At 46.0% G+C, this 21,140-nt stretch overlaps 1 protein-coding gene across 9 annotated transcripts in view; it reads left to right on the forward strand.

Moving 5' to 3' along the window:
- Positions 1–10,275: 10,275 nt before the first annotated feature.
- cep63 (centrosomal protein 63) overlaps positions 10,276–21,140 on the forward strand; it is a 117,129-nt gene continuing 106,264 nt past the window's right edge. For 2 of the 9 annotated variants that reach the window (XM_052018846.1, XM_052018848.1), the window contains exons 1-4: positions 10,276–10,327; positions 12,145–12,190; positions 15,878–15,945; positions 20,506–20,683. In XM_052018846.1, coding sequence (XP_051874806.1) covers positions 15,902–15,945; positions 20,506–20,683 — 222 coding nt within the window. In that variant the 5' untranslated portion in view covers positions 10,276–10,327; positions 12,145–12,190; positions 15,878–15,901. Of the gene's footprint in view, positions 10,328–11,783; positions 12,198–15,877; positions 15,946–20,505; positions 20,684–21,140 lie in introns of those variants that run through there. The other 7 variants (XM_052018844.1, XM_052018849.1, XM_052018842.1 and 4 more) reach the window with 6 other exon arrangements.

The raw sequence follows: 21,140 nt of genomic DNA on the forward strand, positions 1-21,140 counted from the left end.
GCTTGCTCATTGGACGAATAGTTGTGCTTAGTCACACTCTCCAGTTTTTCTGCGTGAGCCTTTACATTTCTCATCTTCAAGTCCCTGTCCATCTCTGATATAAGTGCTGCACCATTCAATACGATGAAATAATTACATACAATAATATGATATTCAATAAGGTCTGATCATGGCTGATCCTTTGTCTCAATACATAGTCCTATTCTCTCACCATACCCGATGAATGCCTTTTGTATTTAGAAATATATCCCCTACTCTAATACATATTCAGTGACTCGGCCTCCACAGCCTTCTGAGGTAGTGAAGTCTGGAGGTTCACCACTCTCTGGGTTTAGATCTCTTACCCTGTATCCTGAGACTGTGACCTTGGATTCTAGACCCTCTTCCCTCCATCCTGGGGGAACATTCTTTATACATCCAGCTGGTCTAAACCCTTAACAATTGTGTACATTTCAATAAGGTCTCTCCTCATTCTCCTAAACCTGGTGAATACAGACCTAGTTGACCCAGTTTCTCCTCAAAATCTCCTGCAATGGCAACCGAACTGCTCCACCTGCATATTTACTTTCACTGACTGGTGTACAAAGACACCCTGATCTCTTTGTACATCAACAGTTCCCAATCTATTAACATTTAAAAACTATTTTGCCTTTTTGTTTTTCCTACTCAAGTGGTTTACGTCACATTTCTCCACATTATACAGCATCTGCCGTGTGTTTACCCACTCACTCAACTCACGTAAATAACCTTGAATTCTCTTGGATGAAAGAACTAAATGTAATATTTCCAAGTTTGTTGATACTCTCAAATTAGCTGGGGTTGAGTTGTCAGCAGGACGCAAAGTTGTTGTGGAGATTTTGTGCCCACCCACACTGATCCTGCAATACCCCACATCATTGCCTTACACCCACAAGAAGAGCCCTTTATCCCTACTCTCTATTTCTTGTCTGTCAAGCAGTTTTCAATTCATGCCAAACAATGAGTTGCTGGAGGGACTCAGTGAGTCAGGCAGCATCACATGAGGGATATAGACAGTCAATGGTTTGGGTTGAGACCCTTCATCTGGACTGAAAGATAAAGGGGAGATAGCCAGTATAGAGAGAAAATGGGACAGAGGAGGAACAGGTTACCTGAAGTTAGAAAATTCATTGTTCATGCCGTTGTGTTGTAGACTTATCCTGACAGAATATGTGGTGCTGTTCCTCTAGTTTGTCTCCTCGACATCAGCGGCTCCCATCAGGGGCCCCCACCATCTGAGCCATGCCCTCTTCTTGATGCTGCCATCAGGCAGGAGGTACAGGATGCTGAAGAGCTGCACCTCAGAGTTCAACAGCTTCTTCCCCACTGCCATCAGGCTCTTGGACCGACCTGAAAAACCTCAACATGACCTCGGACTATATTTCTTCTTCTCTCTCTCGAGTCAGGTTACGAGTCAGGTTGCAATTTGGTGAATGTCCCTTTAAGGTACCTGGACAGTAGAGTAGTGTGTATGTGGTGTCGTCCAGACAGCAAGATGATAACAACGTGCTGACGGTTTTGCTCAGTGAATTGAAGTGAATCGATGTGAGTCGGAGCGAGAGAGAAAAGAGAGAGAGAGAGAGACACTGACTGCTGGTCTTCGTATCAATGGATGAAGAACCAGAAGGCAGCATCCATCACTTAGGACCCTCACCATCCAGGACATGCCCTCTTCTCATTACTACATTCGAGAAGGAGGTACAGGATCCTGAAGACCCACACTCAACGTTTCAGGAACAGCTTCTTCCCCTCCGCCATCAGATTTTTGAATGGTCTATGAACCCGTGAACACTTCCTTGTTATTCCTCTTTTGCTCTCTTTATTTATTTTTTTAACAGAGTAATTTTTATGTCTTTATGTCTTGTACTGTACCTCTGCCGCAGAACAACAAATTTCATGACGTGTCAGTGAATAATAAACCTGATTCTGATTCAACCTCCACCTATCACCTCCCGGCCTCTGTCGCTATCCCCATCCCTCCCTCCTCCACCTGGTTCCATCTGCTAATCAACCCCACCTCACCTGAATCCACCTATCTCCTGCTAGCTTTCACTCCACCTGTCCCGCTCACCTCTTCAGACCAGCTGTCTTCCCCTCTACTCTTTTAGTTCAGATGAAGGTTCTTGACCTGAAACATCAAGTGTCCCTCCCACAGACACTGTCTGACCTACCAGCTTGTTTTTTGGTCCAGATTCCAGCCTCTTCAGTCCTATGTGTCTTCAATCCATGTCAGTAGATTCTCCCCCCACCAATCCCGTGTTTGACATTTGCAACTCCCCTCTTTGGGCGGCACGGTAGCTTGGCAGTTAGCGCAATGCTATTATAGTGCCAGCGATCGGGGCTCGATTCCCATCGCTGTCTGTAAGGAGTTTGTACATTCTCCTGTGTCTGCGTGGGTTTCCTCCGGGTGCTCCGGTTTCTTCCCACATTGTAAAGATGTACGGGTAGGTTAATTTGGGTTTAAAATGGGTGGCGTGGACTCATTGGGCCAGAAGGGTCTGTTACCAAGCTGTAAATAAAATTTAAAACAAAAATTTAAAAAATTAAAAAAAATTTAAATGGGGCTTTATCAAAGGCTTCCGAAAATTCAAATACATCACACCCACTGGATCTCCCTTAACTGTTTAACCAGTCACATCCCAACAATCTCCAGTAGGCCGATCTAACATGACTTTCCTTTCATAAATCCATGCTGACTTTGTCTAATCCCACTGGTATTTCATAAGTGTCCAGTTATCACTCCCTTCATCATGGACTCTAGTATTTTCCCCCCGCTGAAGTTAGGCTAACCAGTCAGCAGGTTCCTGTTTTCTCTCTCCTTCCTTTTTTTAAATGCTGGGCTTACATTTACCATCCTCTAATCTGTTGGAACAATTCCATAAATTTTAGGATTTTGGAAAGATAATCAATTCGGCTGCCATCAGTCAGGGCATTGAGTACAGGAGTTGGGACATTATGCTGCAGTTGTATAAGTTGTTGGTGAGGCCGCTCTTGGAGTACTGTATGCAGTTTTGGTCACCCTATTACAGGAAAGATGTGGTTAAACTGGAAAGAGGTGCAGGGAAGATTTATGAGGATGTTGCCAGAACTAGAGGACCTGAGGTAAAGGGAGAGGTTGGCCAGGCTAGGACTTTATTCCTTGGCACGCAGGAGAATGAGGGGTGACTTTATAGAAATGTTTAAGATTATGAGAGGCATAGATAAGGTGGACGGTAACAGTCTTTTCCCCAGGGTAGGGGAGTCCAAAACTAGGGGGAATAGGTTTTGGGTGAGAGGGGAAAGATTTAAAAGGGACCTGAGGGGCAACGTTTTCACGCAGAAGGTGGTGGGTATATGGAACGAGCTGCCAGAGGAAGTGTTTGAGGCGGGTACAATAGTATCATTTAAAAGCAGTTGGATAGGTATATGGAGTGGTGAGGCTTAGTGGGATATGGGCCGAAGGCAGGAAATTGGGACTAGATGGGTGGACACTGTGTACAGCATGGACTGGTTGGGCTGAAGGGCCTGTATCTGTGCTGTATTCCTCTATGACTTCATGATTTTCACGAATACCTCTTTCAGTACTCTGGGATACATGATATCAGGCCCTGAGGATCTATTGGCTTTCAGTCCCATTCATTTCTCCAGTGCTTTCTTATAAACAGATAATTAACTTTCTTTAGTTCCTTCTTTTCATTAGACTTCTTGGTTCTTCAGCATTGGAGTCATAGAGAAATAGAGTATGGAACAGGCCCTTCAGCCCACCAAATCGGTGCCAACCACTCATTTACATTAATCCCATTTTTTAAAAATCTCCTCACATTCCCATTAACTCCCTCCAGATTCTACCACTCACCTACACATCAGGGACAGTTTAAAGTGGCCAATTAACCAACCAATTTTTGGTCTGTGGGAGGAGACAAGAGTCCCTGGGAGAAACCCATGTGGTCACAGGGAAAACATGCAAACTCCCCACAGACAGCTCCTGAGGTCGGGATTGAACCTGTGTCTCTGGCACTCTGAGGCCATGGCTCTACTAGCTGCGCCACTGTGCCACTCCCAATATAGAATCATAGAATAGTACAGCACAATACAGGCCCTTCGGCCCACAATGTTGTGCCAAACTTTAAACCTCGCTTAAGACAATCTAACCCCTTCCCCCCACATATCCCTCTATTTTAAATTCCTCCATATGCTTATCTAGCAATCTCTTGAATCTGACCAATGTACCTGCCTCCACCACTGCCCCAGGCAGCGCATTCCATGCCCCAACCACTCTCTGGGTAAAAGAACCTCCCTCTGATATCTCCCTTGAACTTTCCACCCATTACTTTAAAGCCATACCCTCTTGTATCGAGCATTGATACCCTGGGAAAGAGGCGCTGGCTGTCTACTTTATCTATTCCTCTTAATATTTTGTATACCTCATGTCTCCTCTCATCTTCCTTCTCTCCAAAGAGTAAAGCCCTAGCTCCCTTAGTCTCTCCTCATAATGCATACTCCCTAAACCAGGCAGCATCCTGGTAAGTCTCCTTTGCACCCTTTCCAATGCTTCCACATCCTTCCTATAATGAGGCAACCAGAACTGGACACAGTACTCCAAGTGTGGTGTAACCAGAGTTTTGTAGAGCTGCATCATTAGCTCACGGCTCTTAAACTCGATCCCACGACTTATGAATGCTAACATTCCATAAGCTTTCTTAACTACCCTATCCACCTGTGAGGCAATTTTCAGGGATCTGTGGATATGAACCCCAAGATCCCTCTGCTCCTCCATACTACCCAGAATCCTGCCATTAACTTTGTACTCCGCCTTGGAGTTTGTCCTTCCAAAGTGTACCAGCTCACACTTCTCCAGATTGAACTCCATCTGCCACTTCTCAGCCCAGCTCTGCATCCTATTAATGTCCCTCTGCAATCTTCGACAGTCCACAACACCACCAACCTTTGTGTCATCTGCAAACTTGCCAACCCACCCTTCTACCCCCTCATCCAAGTCATTAATAAAAAAAATCACAAAAAGTAGAGGTCCCAGAACCGATCCTTGTGGGACACCGCTAGTCACAGCCCTCCAATCCCAATGCACTCCCTCCACCACAACCCTCTGCTTTCTACAGGCAAGCCAATTCTGAAGGCACACGGCCAAACCTCCCTGGATCCCATGCCCTCTGACCTTATGAAGAAGCCTACCATGTGGAACCTTGTCAAATGCCTTACTAAAATCCATGTAGACTACATCTACTGCACTACCCTCATCAATCTTTCTGGTCACCTCCTCAAAGAACCCTATCAGGCTTGTGAAACATGATCTGCCCTTCACAAAGCCATGCTGGCTGTCCCTGATCAGACCATGATTCTCTAAATGCTCATAGATCTTATCTCTAAGAATCTTTTCCAACAGCCCATCACAGACGTAAGGCTCCACTGGCCTGTAATTCCCTGGACTATCCCTACTACCTTTTTTGAATAAGGGGACAACATTTGCCACCCTCCAATCCTCCGGCACCATTCCCGTGGACAACGAGGACTCAAAGATCCTAGCCAATGGTTCAGCAATCTCCTCCCTCACCTCGCAGAGCAGCCTGGGGAATATTCCGTCAGGCCCTGTGGACTTATCTGTCCTAATATTTTCTAACAGCTCCAACACATCCTCCCTCTTGATATCTACATGCTCCGGAACATTAACTTTACCAACACTGTCCTCAGCATCATCAAAGCCTTGGTGAATACTGAAGAGAAGTTTTCATTGAGGACCTCACCCACTTCTACAGCTTCCAGGCAGAGCTTTCCACCTTTGTCTCTAATCGGTTCTACCTTCACTCTCGTCATCCTTCTGCTCTTCACATAAGTGAAAAAAGCCTTGGGATTTTCTTTAACCCTACTCACCAAGGCCTTTTCATGTCCCCTCTTGCTCTCCTCAGCCCCTTCTTAAATTTCTTCATTCCTCAAGAGAGCCAACTGATCCTTGCTTCCTCAACCTTATGTATGCTGCCTTCTTCTTCCTATGTATGCTGCCTTCTTCTTCCTAACAAGCTGTTCCACCTCTCTTGTCACCCATGGTTCCTTCACCCTGCCATTCCTTCTCTGCCTCACCGGGACAAATTTATCCCTAACATCCTGCAAGAGATCCCTGAACAATGACCACATCTCCACAGTACATTTCCCTTCAAAAATGTCATCCCACTCCCACTCACAAGTTCTAGCCTTATAGCCTCATAATTTGCCTTTCCCCAATTAAATATCTTCCTGTCCTCTTTGCTCCTATCCTTGTCCATGACAATGCTAAAGGTTAGGGAGCGGTGGCCACTGTCCCCCAAATGCTCACCCACTGAGAGATCTGTCACCTGACCCGGTTCATTACCTAATACTAGATCTAATATGGCATTCCCTCTAGTCAGCCTGTCAATATACTGTAACAGGAATCCATCCTGGACACACTTATCAAACTCTGGCCCGTCTAAACCTTTAGTCCTAAGCAGGTGCCAATCAATATTTGGGAAGTTGAAGTCTCCCATGATAACAACCTTGTTATTCTTGCACCTTTCCAAAATCTGCCTCCCAATCTGCTCCTCAGTATCCTTGCTGCTACCGGGGGGCCTATAGAATACTCCCAGTAGAGTAACTGCTCCTTTCTTGTTCCTAACTTCCACCCATACTGACTCTAGAGAGGATCCTTCTACATTATCTACCCTTTCTGCAGCTGTAATAGTGTCCCTGACCAGTATCGCCACCCCTCCTCCTCTTCTCCCCCCTCCCTATCCTTTTTAAAACACTGAAATCCAGGAATATTCAGTATCCATTCCTGCCCTGGTGACAGCCAAGTCTCTGCAAGAGCCACAATATCATAGTTCCACGTATTTATCCAAGCTCTCAGTTCATCCCCCTTATTCCTGATACTTCTTGCATTTAAATAAATGCACTTTAGCCCATCCACCTTTCTACTTTTATACCCTGTACTCTGCTTCTCCTTCCTCAAAGCCTCTCTACATGTTAGATCTGACTTTACTTCTTCCACTGACCTACCCCTCCGGTTCCCATCCCCCTTGCAAACTAGTTTAAACTCTCCCGAACCACACTAGCAAACCTGCCTACAAGGATATTAGTCCCCCTCGAGTTCAGTTGTAACCTGTCCTCTCTGTACAGGTCCCACCTTCCCCAGAAGAGATCCCAATGATCCAAAAATCTAAAACCTTGCGCTCTGCACCAACTCCTTATCTACACATTCATCTGCCATCTCTTCCTATTCTTACCTTCACTATCACATGGGACTGGCAGCAATCCTGAGATTGCTACCCTTGAGGTCCTGTTCTTCAGCTTTCTGCCTACCTCCCTAAACTCGATCTGCAGGACCTCATCCCTCTTTCTACCTATACCGTTGGTACCAACATGTACCATGACTTCTGGCTGCTTTCCCTCCCGTTCAAGAATGCTGTGGACCTGATCAGAGACATCCTGGACCCTGGCACCTGGAAGGCAACACATCATCCTGGATTCTCGCTCACATCCACAGAACCTCCTGTCTGCTCCCCTGACTATCAAGTCCCCTATCACTAATGCCCTCCTCTTCTCCTCCTTTCCCTTCTAAGCAGCAGGACCAGTCCCAGTGTCTGCTTGATCCCTGTAGGTCATCCCCCTCAACAGCATCCAAAGCGGAATACCTGTTATTGAGGGGAACAGCCTCCGGGGTCCTCTGCACTGTCTGCCTGTTCCCCTTCTCCTTCTCTCCCTTGACAGTCACCCATCTCTCTGCCTCCTGGACCCTAGAAGTACCTGCTCTAAGGGGGGGGGGGGGGTGACTGCCTCCCAATGCACAGCATCTACATATCTCTCTCCCTCCCTGATGCTCTGCAGTGTCTGAAACTGCAACTCCAGCTCACCAATTCTGAGCCAAAGTTCCTCCAGCCTCGTGCACTTGCTGCAGATGTGGTCACTGTGCACCACAGCAGGGTCCACTAGCTCCCACATCAAGTAGCTGCAGCACATCGCCATGCCCTCCATATGAACTAGTTTTTTTTCCCTACCTAGCTGTAGTCTACTTAAAAATTCATAATAACAGTAAACCTTACCCTTACTTACCAGCTACTCAGCAGTGTTGTTGCAGATGGCCTCCGCCTCTTGATGCAAAGAGAATGACAGATAAGTGGATCCTGCCTCGACCCGTTACCGCTTAAGCCCGTTGAGCCAAAGCCCAATCACTCTACTCCCTCTCACTCCGCTGCCCGCTCCGATGCTGCCCGCTGGATATGGCAGTGTTCGTTTTAAACTGGTCACATGCTACTGACTGACGTCACGCACCTATGCAGTCTATCCCCGCTATCCCCGAACTGTTAGAAAAAAACTTATCTTCTTGGAAGTCCTCGGCTGATTCCGCTCGCTCTCCTCTCGCTCCCGATTGAAACCACCGAAGATTCTCCTTCTCTTTTTAAACTGGTCGCGCGCTACCAACTGACGTCACGCGCCTGCGCAGTCTATCCCCGCTATCCCTGAACCATTAAAAAAAACCTTATCTTTTCGGAAGTCCTCGGCTGATTCCGCTCGCTCTCCTCTCGCTTCCGATTAAAACCACCGAAGATTCTCCTTCTCTTTTTAAACTATTTGCGCTATGCAGCGTAGATAAGTCATCGTAGTGGGAAATGACTGTGGCAAGACTCTAACCTGCAGCCATCTGACCATTCAGTCACTCGTTACCGGAATCATATGCCTTATCATTTAAACTACATGGCCGGTGAAAATGCGACATTCCCATCAAAGGTATTCAGTGCATTTCTGGCAAGTTATTTGTGCCTCTTCTATAAAGACAGAACCAAAGCATTTGTTGAATAGCTCTGGCTTTTCTTTGTTCAATGGTATATAGAGAATGCAGCAATAGATTCATAGTTCCACAATATGGAAATGGGCCCTTCAGCCCAACATGTCCATGCCAACCAAGGTAGGCCCATTTCCATGCTGTAGAACTACGAATCTAATGCTGCATTCTCTACCATTGACACACACACACCAACTTGGCGAGGCCGCATTTGGAACATTGTGTTCACTTTTGGTCACCTTACTATAGTATGTATAAAGCAAAAGATTAGGGAAGACAAGAATAGGTCACTTACATCAGAAATAGGAGAATGAAAATAAAAATTCTCCTATTTCTGATGTAAGGGATCCATTCTTGAATAGGTCTAGTGAGAGTTCTGTTGATGATGACTCCCTAAGTGAAAGTATTCCTCCAGATCTCCTTTGTTAGTAGTTTCGAATCTCCTACCTGTGGTTTTTGATGTGTTCGCTGGAGGATATTTTTATCCTCATTTGCTTTATCATCTTAAAAATGTCTGTTATGTCACTTCTCTATTTCTAGAACAGTTTGATCCTTCCCAAGCTACTGACATTCATCTTTCCCAGAACATGCTGGTGATAATCCAAATTTTTTTTCAATACTTCTACATATGAACTCACTTGCCTTTTTTTTAACCATTCAACTTGCTCGATTGCCTTCAGGATTAGTATACATGGATAATTTTCAAAATCACAGAGCTCTGATTTTCCATATTAGTTTTTACAAAGTGCATCATTTCACATTTCTCTGTTGGGAATTCCAGCGAATTTATATTTCCTGTCAACATAGGAGACTGTTCTGCCCATCGGGTCTATGCCAGCTCTCAGGACAATCCCATTGTCCCATTTATTTCCTCTGAAACTATTCTCTCTTAAATGCCCATTCACTCACCCCTGCTGATTCTCCCACTCACTTGCCTACACCAGGGACAATTTACAGTGGGTGAGTAATCCACCAAACTGCACATCTCTCGGATGTGGGAGGAAACTGGAGGAACCCCATAAAGTCACAGGGAGAACGAACTGACAGCACCGGAGGTCAGGATTGAACAGGGTATCCGGAGCTGAGAGGCAACAGATCTACCAGCCAAACATGACTGCTTCACCCTCCTGTTTATATCAACCGAAAACGACTTTCTCATTACAGTCTACATCAATACCAAGTATTGCAATGGTCAGGACAATACTGAGCAGCAAGCTCCAATGTCCAAAAAGATCTGATATTGTACCTCAGTGTCACTAACTCCATCTCCCTGATTCCCGAAATATCCCACTCCATCCCCGGCTCCTCCCCTCCCCACCCCCCGTCTGCTCCTCCCGCAGCTCCTGGGGCGTGAAGCAGGTGTCGCCAGAAGGGGGCGCTGCTGACGGCGGGGCTCCCGAGCGCCGGGGAATATGGCGGAGCGGGGTGGTGGGAGGGACTGCATATCCCGATAGGCCGTGCGCGAAAGGAGTGCGCGTGCGCAGTCGGGCCCAGGCGCGGGTGGCGGGAGAGGAGGGATGTCCGGTACGGGCGGTGGAAGGGAAGGGGAAGAAGGGATGGGGAATCGTCAGTGGTGGGAACGAGAGGGGTGGAGGGAATAGGGGAGGGAGGGAATAGGGGAGGGAGGGAATAGGGGAGGGAGGGGGGTGGGAGGGACGAGGGGAGGGAGGGGGGTGGGAGGGAATAGGGGAGGGAGGGGGGGTGGGAGGGAATAGGGGAGGGAGGGGGGTGGGAGGGAATAGGGGAGGGAGGGGGGTGGGAGGGAATAGGGGAGGGGGGGGGTGGGAGGGAATAGGGGTGGGAGGGAATAGGGGAGGGAGGGGGGTGGGAGGGAATAGGGGAGGGAGGGGGGGTGGGAGGGAATAGGGGAGGGGGTTGGGGTGGGAGGGAATAGGGGAGGGGGTTGGGGTGGGAGGGAGGGGGGGTGGGGTGGGAGGGAGGGGAGGGGGTGGGATGGAGGGAGGGAGGGGGTGGGGTGGAAGGAGGGGATGAGGGGGAGGGAGGGGATGAGGGGGGAGGGGATGAGGGGGGAGGGGGGGGGAGGGGATGAGGGGGGGATGAGGGGGGGAGGGGGGGGAGGGGATGAGGGGGGAGGGGGGGGAGGGGATGAGGGGGGAGGGGGGGGGGAGGGGGGGGGGAGGGGGGGGAGGGGGGGGAGGGGATGAGGGGGGAGGGGGGGAGGGGGGGGGGAGGGATGAGGGGGAGGGGGAGGGAGGCAATGGGGGATGGGAGGGGAGGGAGAGGCAATGGGGGAGGGATGGGGAGGGGAGGGAATGAAAGGGGGAGGAGGGGAGGGGTGTCAGGGTGGGAGGTGGAGGGAGGGGATGAAGGGAGGGAAGGGGATGAAGGTGGTGAAGGGAGGGAATGGGGAGGATGGGAGAGGCTGGAGGGGGTATGGGGGAATGAAAGGGAGTGGAGGGTGGGGGGAGTGAGGGAGTGGAGGGTGGGGGGAATGAGGGGGTGGAGTGGGAGAATAGGGTGCAATGAGGAGGGATGGGGAAATGAGAGGGGTGGGAAAATGAGCGGAGGGAGGGGCGAAATGAGGGCAGGGTGGGGGGAATGAGGGGGTGGGGGGAAGAAGGAGGGCAATGAGGGGGCAGGGAATGAGGTGGGGAGGGGGAATGGGAGGAGTGAATGAGGGGATGGAGGATTGAATGGGGGAAGGGGGAATGTGGGGTGAATGGGGGTGAGGGGATAGCTGGGGGAGGGGGGAATGGGGTTGGGGGATGAGGGGAAGGACAAGGGGAAAATGGGAGGGAGGGGGAATGAGTGGGGGAAATAAGGGGAGAGGTGAGGGGGAAATTGGGTGGGGGAATGAGGGTGGTGGGGGAGGGAATGGGCAATGGGGAGGGGTGAATGGAGGGAATGGGTGGGAGGGGGGAAATGAGGGGATGGAGGGGGAATAAGGGGGAGGGGGAAAGTTAGGGGCGGGTGATGAGGGAAGGGGAGGGGGGAATGAGGGAGGTGCAGCAGTGTTTCCCCTTTACCTGCCTACTTACCTGTTCTGTAACTTCCTGTCAATCCCATCAAGTTTGTCTTTTGCCATTTTCTGGCATTCTAACCCTACTCCCTGTTCTGCAGATGCTCGGACATTTAGGTTATGAAATTAATTTTCTTTTGAGTTTTTGCATTGAATATGATGGGGGAGTGATGTCATTGAAAAGGAAACAAAGCTGATTGTGACCATTAACCTGAAAATAACTTTCATTTGAAACAATTTATCTCAAATGATTTTGTTCCTTCTTTTAGTGTCTTTCCTTTGCTTTCTTTCTTTCTTCTTACTCTTTGCGTGCCTTCTATGTGCGATATTGATTTATCCATTGTTTCGTGTTCTTTCTCAGCGTATACACCAGGGGGTCACTGAGACATCCGTTCAGTATGATTAAGGTACAAAGTATGTATTAATATTGTGTTTACCAGATGTTGGATCAATAATTTGATTGAACAAATCTTTATTAAATGATTTCTTGTGAATTATTTTAAAATGTCTCGGCATGCAATTACCTTGAACATAGTATAACAATTGCAGAGTGATGGAAGCAATATCGACTTGTTAATTTATCTGAACAGTGGGGAATGAGGAGGAGAATGGTAAACATGCCTGTGATTTTACAGTTAGAAATGTCAACAAGATCTTATAGTAGATTAGAGAAGGTTCAGCCACTATTAATATAAGTGTAGTTCAATGAAAAAATAGTCCTTTACACATGAAGTCCAGGTGCAATGATGCAAAGTAGAGGAAAGTTCTAACACTGTACTTGGTTTCATGGAAAAACTGTTGAAAGTGTGAAGCTTATTGTGATAGTCCTGGACCTAATGTACAGGTCATTACTGAGGTTGAAAGGAATCAGAAGGCACCAAACTTGGATTTTTAAAAACTGCAGATGGGACTTCAGTGATATGGCCACTGAATGTAGAACAAACAACAGCTAGCATTTATGTTGTACCTCTTGTTAAACTATAAGAACAATTAAACAAAAGGATGGTTATTGGTCTGTAATACAGAAGTGAAAGGTTAGAAAAGAATCACAAGCCATTTTTGTCAGGGGAGGAAGATGAGGATTGGTACTTAAAGTTGCAGTTAGTAACAAAAGATTTAAAGAAGTTGAGAGCAGAGCAAAGTTTGATTTCACAGATAGGATTGACCCAGTGTCAAGCAAATCCATACCAACAGTATTTAAAAATGGGTAACACTAGGTGTCAGAGAAGAGTGAAAACAGCATCTAGAGCAGTGCTGGCCATTGATGCTGGTTAACAGATGTGCGAACAATATGGGACTATTACAGACTAAACCTGAACAGGGCATCGTTTGAGGTGGGGACCGAAGACAAATATCCCATATTTAGTAAGGGAAATTTCTAGATTGGATTTAGGAAAGCAGCTGCTTTCCTACCAGCACTGCTCTCAATCCGTGCTTTTATGTGAAGTGGTTGTTTGTGGGATTGGTGGTTAACATGGTGGGAGGATTGTGTGGAGAAGAGAGAAGTGTAGGAATAAATGGGCCTTTTTCAAGTTGGTGGCCTGATGTCAGTGACTTGTCTCTAGTATTAGTTCTGGGGCCTCAGCTATTTAAAAACTGAAATAATATCTTGGCTGAAGGGATCGTGTATATATAATATATCTGAATTATGTCTCAATATAAATCTTGACGGAAGAATAAGCCATGACAAAGGGTGCAAATAGACTGCAAAAGACTATGTTAAATGAACAGGTATTGAGGTGGTGTACTTTAACTTCCAGATGCACGCTTTCAAGGTTAGTGTAAAGAAGAGAAACGAGGGTGGAATCTTGGGAGGCTCTAGAATAGAGAATGAACCTTACAACACAAACAGAGTTTGATTTGCTGAAGAATGTTCTGCAAGAGTGAATGTGGAACATTGGTCAGATGTACCCAGAGTTAGTAGGACAGTGTGGGATATATTGAAGCTGATTGTAGTCTCTCGGTTTTTTGAGAAATAGGTGTTGATTTGGAGCTAGGCTGGTTGTAATTTAACAACCAACTCATTATTTTAAAAAAACAGCTACAACTTCAGAAGGATTGCTGGTCAATATTAATGACCTTATAAGGCCTTTGATAAAGTATAGAGTGATGGCCTTTGGCAAGTCATGATCTAACTGCACCAAATGTTTTCAATACTAGTCCCATTTTCCAATGTTCAGCCCTTAGCCTTCGATGACATGATGTTTAAAGTTTGTTGTCATGGTATAAACACTGAAAATTAGCTTTTTGCAGCAGCAGCACAATACATTACAAACATAAGTTAGATAAATTTACATAAATTATACACAACTTACACGACAGAATAAACAAAAATAAACATGACATTAGTGCAAGTTGAGGGGAAATATGGTCCAAGGTAGAATTAAGGTTTTTCAGGTCATTTCAAGAACCTGATGGCAGTGGGGAAGAAGCTGTTGTTGAGCATTGAGGTGCGGATCTTCAGGCTCCTGTATCTCCTACCTGATGGCAACAATGAGAGAAGGGCATAACCCAGATGGTGGGGGTCCTTGATGATGGATGTTGCCTTCCTGAGGCATCGCCTCTTGTAGATGTCCTTAATAGTGGGGAGACCTGTAACCATGATGGAACTGGCTGAGTTCATCACTCTCTGTAGCCTCTTGCATTCCTGTGCACTGGAGTTTCCATACCAGGCCGTGGAGTAACCAGTCAGAATCCCTTACACTGTACATCTGTAGAAGTTTGTCAGAGTCTTCGATGACATGCTGAGTCTCCTTAAACTTCAAAGAAAGTAGAGATGCTGGCACATCACCTTCATGGTTGGATCTATGTGTTGGGCCCAGTTTAGATCCTCTGAGATATTGACACCCAGGAACTTGAAGCTGCTTCAAGTGTTCGTCTGAATATTAAATGTTGTGAGATTACCTGCCTCCATCTAAACAAAAATTCTTCTTCAAATCCCTTGTGAATCACCTATGCCTTACCTTAAACCTAAACACTTAAACCTAACCTCAGCTCTGCTGAGGGGAAATGTTTCTCACTATCTACCCTCATGATTCTGTCTACCTCTATCAGGTCTCCCTCAGCCTTCTCCACTCCAAGGAAAGCAAATCCAGCCTATTTAGTCTCCTTTCTCCTCTTAGCTGAAAATCTCCAACACAGGCAACATCCTCATGAATCTCCTCTACATCTTTACCAGTGCAAGCATATCCTTCCTATAGTCTGGTGACCAGAACTGCACAGAGTACTCCATCTGTAGCCTAGCTAATGTTTTATGTTGATCCCTGCTCTTAAATTCCATGATCTGGTTAACAAAGTCTGGTATCCCATATGCTTTCATAACCACCTGATCTACCCATTCTGCTACCTTCGTGGGTCCTTGGACATGTACACCAAGATCCCCCTGTTCTCTGTATTTCCTAGGGTCCTGCCATTCATTGTGTACGTCCTTACTAATACTCCTAAAGTGCATCATCTCATATTTTTCATATTTAAATTCCACCTCCTGTTGCTCATCAAGGCAATCATCATCACTGCCAACAACACTGCCAACTTTTGTATCATTTGTGAACATTCACATCCAAATTGTCAATGCATCCTAACAAACAATTCCGATTCTTGCAGTATACCACTAGTCGTGAGCTTTCAATTGCAAAAACAGCCCTTGACCATCACCAACAGCCTCTTATTACCAATATAATTTAAGATCCAGTTTTGTTAAATTGCCTTGGATCCCAGTTTCCTTGGTGGGATCTTGTCAAAGGCCTTGCTGAAGTCCATGTAGACTACGGCAACTATCTATTGAAACAAAGCAAAGATTATCAGTTGGGTAATTTTGAATTGATTCCGCCTTCCGCTCTTGACTGTGCATGTTTCCTTAAATTTAAATGAGAAGATTTCAGCTGAGAAATAGGAGATTAAAACTAAAGGTAGGGAAGGGGAGTCCTGGAGGTGAAATTAGCTTCAGATGAGAAAGAATAGATAAGAGTAAGGTGAATTTGAATATGGGAGCTGTAGCAAATGTATGACTACAAGTTTAAACAATTGGAGGTTGTGGCAGATATATTTAAAGATGAAAAGGAATCTTGTTAATTTTTCCTATCCTTTGTCTCAAGTTCTCTCTCTGAAGCTAGGAGGAAATGGAGGCTTTACTAGAAGCAGTGCAAAACCTTGGCCAAGATGGGTAAGCAGAATAATTTAATGTGATAGGTGTGGTGTCTTTTTTGATCCGATGTTTGGGGATTTAATGCCTTCTTGAAAATATGGTGGACATTTTCTAAACTGCATTTGTGTACAGTTATTGCTCATACAGGCAGTTACAACAGGGCTCCGATCCCCAGAACTGTGACCAGAACTGGAAATGAACAAAGATGGTGTGTGGGAGAGGATCACAGAAGCTACTCTGATGAGAGAGTGAGCAGGCAGGGGAAGAGTGGCCACCAGCTACCTCGCTGACTCAGTGAGTTAGCCTGTGAGTCTGCTTAGTGCTCCCAGCTCTGCTTGGCTTGACCTAGCCTCCAATTGTTGCAGCTCGGGTGGGGAGAGGGGAGAGAAGGCTTGGGGAAATGTCCCGTTCCTATCCGCCAGAAGATGACCACAGCAGCTGGCAAATTCATCCCCATCCATCCCACAGGTCTTCCAAACATTCATTCACATGCACGAGGTATGTAGAAGTCAGGTGCTCATAACCTGGGGTGGGACTGTCCCGAAAATGTGGATATTTTTGCATTGGATTTTTGTTTACACTGATAACATTTGCTAAGATGCATATTTGCAGAGCTATGGGGATAAAAGCTTGGTGCAGGTAAGAGAGGAGGAGGTGTTGCCTTCTGGATGAAAGAGGACATAACAACGGTCATTAGAGAGGATATTCTTGGGGGATCATCTAGTGAGGCCATATGGGTAGAACTTAGAAATGAGATGGATGGTCACACTGATGGGATTGTATTATAAGCCCCCAAATGGTCAGAGGGAATTGGAGGAGCAGAAATGTAGAGAGATTGTAGCTCATTGTAAATATAATAGGGTAGTATTGGTGGGAGATTTTATCTTCCTTAATATTGACTGGGCCAACCATAGTGTAAAAGTGGAATTTGTGAAGTGTGTCCAAGAAAGCTTCCTTGATCAATATATAGAGGGACCTACTAGAGAGGGAGTAACACTGGACCTCTTCCTGGGAAATGAGGTAGGGCAGGTGGTGGAAGTCTCTGTCAGTGAGCACTTTGGGTCCAGTGACCATAATTCTATTAGTTTTAAAATAGTTACGGAGAAGGATACGATTGTTTCACAGGTTGAGGTCCTGAACTGAGGCAGAGCAAATTTTGGAACCACTTGACAGGATCTTGCAGAGGTTGATTGGGTGAGATTGTTTGCAGGGAAAGGAGCGTCTGCCAAGTGGGAGGCCTTTAAAAGTGTGATGTCAAGAGTTTTGGACCTGTTAGGGTGAAGGGCAGGGCTGGCAGGTTTCGGAAACCCTGGTTGACGAGAGATGTTGAGGCTCTGGTTAAGAAAAAGAGGGAGGCATACGCTGTGCATAAGCATTTGGGAACTAGTGAATCTCTTGATGACTACAAGAAGTGTAGGAGTGCACAAGAGAGAAGTTAGGAGGGCAAAAAGAGGATATGAGAAGGATCTGGTAGACAAGGTGAGGCAAAATCCCAAGAGATTCTACAGGTATATTAAGAGTAAAAGGGTAGCTAGGGAGAGAATAGGTCCCCATAAAGATTGGCATGGCCATCTGTGTGAGGAACCAAAGGAAATGGGAGAGATTTTTAATGAATATTTCTCTACAGTTTTTACTGTGGAGAAAACGATGGAAGTTAAGGAAACGGGGAAATGGTGGTGATGTCTTGGACCACATATGATTTGGCAGGGAGTAGTATTGGATGCCTTAAAGTGCATTAAGGTGGATAAATTCCCAGGCCTGACTTGGTGCATTGTCAGACCTTGTGGAAGCAAGAGGAGAAATTATGGAGTCCCTTGTAGAGATTTTGGCTTCAACTCTGGCCACATCTGAGGTTCTGGAGGACTAGAGTGGTTAATGTGGTGCCATTGTTTAAAAAGGGTAGCAAAAGCAAGCTAGGAAACTACAAGCTAGGTAAATTTCTGGAGGGGATTCTGAGGGACAGGATATACCCACATTTGGAGGGACAGGGTCTGATTTGGGACAGTCAGCACGGCTTTGTGCATGGGAAGTCGTGTCTGACAAATCTCTTGGAGTTCTTCAAGGAGGTAACCAAGTGGGTAGATGAGGGTTTGGCAGTGGATGTTGGCTTTATGGACTTCAGCAAGGCCTTGGACAAGGTCCCTCATGGCAGGCTAGTGTGGAAGGTTAGATCACATGGAATCGAGGGGGAGACAGCAGATTGGATTCATAATTGGCTCAGTGGTAGGAAGGAGAGGGTGATGGTCGAGGGTTGTTTCTCAGACTGGAGGCTGGTATCTCGTGCTGTACCACAGGGGTCAGTGCTGGGACCTTTGTAATTTATATAGACGATTTAAATGTGAATGTACAGGGCATAGTTTGTGGATGATACTAAAATAGGTGGTGGTGTAGATAGTGTAGAAGGGTATGAAAAATTACACAGGGATTTTGATCAACTAGTTATGTGGGCTGAGGATTAGCAAATGGCTTTCAATCCAGATAAACGTGAGGTATTGCATTTTGGGAGATCGAACCAGGGTAGGACTTGCACAATGAATGGTAGGGCCCTGGGGAGTGTTATGGAACAGAGGAGTGCTAGTGCATAGTTCGCTGAAAGCAGCATCACAAGTAGATAGGGTGGTGAAGAAGGTGGCCTTCATCAGTCAGGGTATCAAGTATAGGAGTTGGGAAGTTACGTTGTAGTTATATAAGACATTGGTGAGACCGCACTTGGAGTATTGTGTACAATTTTGGTCACCCTGTTATAGGAAAGATGTTATTAAACTGGAAAGAGTACAGAAAAGACTTACCGGGATGTTGGCTAGACTTGGGGCTTGAATTACGAGGAGAGGTTGTGTAGACTAGGACTTTAGGAGTACGTAGGAGATTGAGGGGCAACCTGACAGGTGTGTACAAGATCATGAGGGGCATAGAAAGGGTGAAAGCACATAGTCTTTTCCCTGGGGGGGGGGGGGGTTGATGGGTGCTAAATTCGAGGGCATAGGTTTAAGATCAGAGGCAAGAGATTTAAAAGGGACATCAGGAGCAGCAGCTTCATGCAAAGGCTGGTGCATATTTGGAATAAGCTGCCAGAATTATTGGTTGAGGTGGGCACATTAACAACATTTAAAAGCCATCTTGATAAGTACGTGGATAACAGGTTTAGAGGGCTATGGGCCAAACGTGGGCAGTTGGGACTAGCTCGTTGGGTGACACAGTCGGCATGGATGAGTTGGGCTGAAGGGCCTTTTTCCATGCTGTATGACTCTGACTCCAAAGAGCTGGCACAATCCATATTGGCCAAGTGGCCTCATCCTTTGCTTAATATGCCAGTGAATAAAGAAGAGGAGGAGTGATCTCTGAAATCATGGTAAAGTTAGATCATGAGAATGCTAAGGAGAAGTTAGGAGTAATGAGGAAATTTGAGTTTCATTAGTGTACCATCTTGATAATGCACAGTTTAAACAGAAGTTCTTAGCAGGTCAGGCAGCATTAGTCATGAGAGAATTGGAGCTAAGTTGTTCAGATGAGAACAGTTTTGATGAGACGTTAACTCAGTTTCTTTCTCCACAAATGTTGCCTGACCTGCCGAGTATTTCCAGCTTTCTCTATTTATTCCCCCAGACTTCCATCATCTGAAGTTTCTTCTGCTTTTACACAATGCTGCTGTCACTTTGGTGGCATTGAGCTGAGGAGTGGCTCTTCGCATTCCATTCCTGGTGAATCCACTGTTGCTTGAGATTATTTGTTGTCTGCTCTGAGTTACATTGAGGGCACTAAGAACTAGCTAACGTGACTACAGACCCTGAGCCTGGCCGCATGCCTACTCATGTCCGTCCCCCAATGTTCCTGACCCCTGGCACCATCCATGCACCCAACCCATAAACCTGATGATAGATGGCGGACCTCACAAGTACACGGATTCGCAGATAATGAGGACTAAGTGTACTAATGAGTGAACCAGATGCCAAACTGTTGGGATTTCTGAACAGTGGCCAACTAACCTAACAACCTCCATGTCTTTAGTATGTGGTAGGAAACCCACAGGGTCACAGGGAGAACGTGCAAACTCCACACAGATGGCACCAGAGGTCAGGATTGAACCTGGATCTCTGGAGCTGTGAGGAAGTGACTCTAGAGCTGCACCACTGTGCCACAGAAATTTGACGCTTAACAAGGAAAAATAAACTAAAGTAAACAACTGAAAAGATATAAAGGAACATCCTTTATATTAACTTGTTTCCATTGTTGAAAGCATTGTGCACAAAAAAAAATTCTGTGGGTTCTCTGGTATTTCACTGAAGTAGCTCTACAATAGAACTAAGTTAGTGAAGCTTACACTATAGATGCGGGACTGTGATTGAATGTCTGCAAGTCTTTTAACTGGAAGCTAGCACAACCAAGCCTAGTCTTGCCTTGTTGCTTTCCTGCCAGAGCAGGTTGTGATGGATCCAATGGCAGAGGGTGGCCTTGCAGAATGTTGCACTATACGCTATATAAATGGGGAATGGAGACACAAAAAAATGGGGAATGGAATCTGCAGGTAAACCTGTAAGTTTCTTTCTCTCTGAGTTTTCTGGCTTTTCAATTGAATTACAGGAATGTCCTCACCACCTGTGAAGCTGAATTGCAAGAACTGATGAAGCAGATTGATATCATGATGGCTCACAAAAAGTCTGAATGGGAAGCACAGTTCCAGTCAGTGGAAACCAGGCTGAAGGTCCGTGAACAGGAGCTTGGTGCCATTCGATTAATGCTTGACCAAAAGCAGACAGAGGTAGGAGAAGAACTCACTGTGATTGTGCATATTGACAGTTGACTCCAGGTATCAGTCTACAACAAACTTTATTAGATTTAATCTATTATTGTGGAAAAGGTAGATGTGGTTTTGAAAGGTGAAATGTGGGTCCAAAACCACACACACATTTAGAATAGAGGTTTATTGGAGCCAATCCAGGAGAGGTGGGGGAACATTGTATCAGGTGGAGGCCACCTACTCTTTTTATTTGTTCACTGTTTCCTGGGATTATGACTAAGAACTTTGTGTGACTGCCTTCGTCCCATAGAACCTAAATGCCTATAGTTAGTAAAAATCTTCTCTCTATATGATACTGATATAACTTACATTAGTCAGGGCATTGAGTACAGAAGTTGGGATGTTACGTTGCAGTTGTACAAGATGTTGGTTAGGCTGCATTTGGTATATTTTCAGTTTTGGTCACCCTGCTATAGGA

This window comes from Pristis pectinata, chromosome 6, assembly GCF_009764475.1.
Source record: "Pristis pectinata isolate sPriPec2 chromosome 6, sPriPec2.1.pri, whole genome shotgun sequence".
Classification (NCBI taxonomy): domain Eukaryota; kingdom Metazoa; phylum Chordata; class Chondrichthyes; order Rhinopristiformes; family Pristidae; genus Pristis; species Pristis pectinata.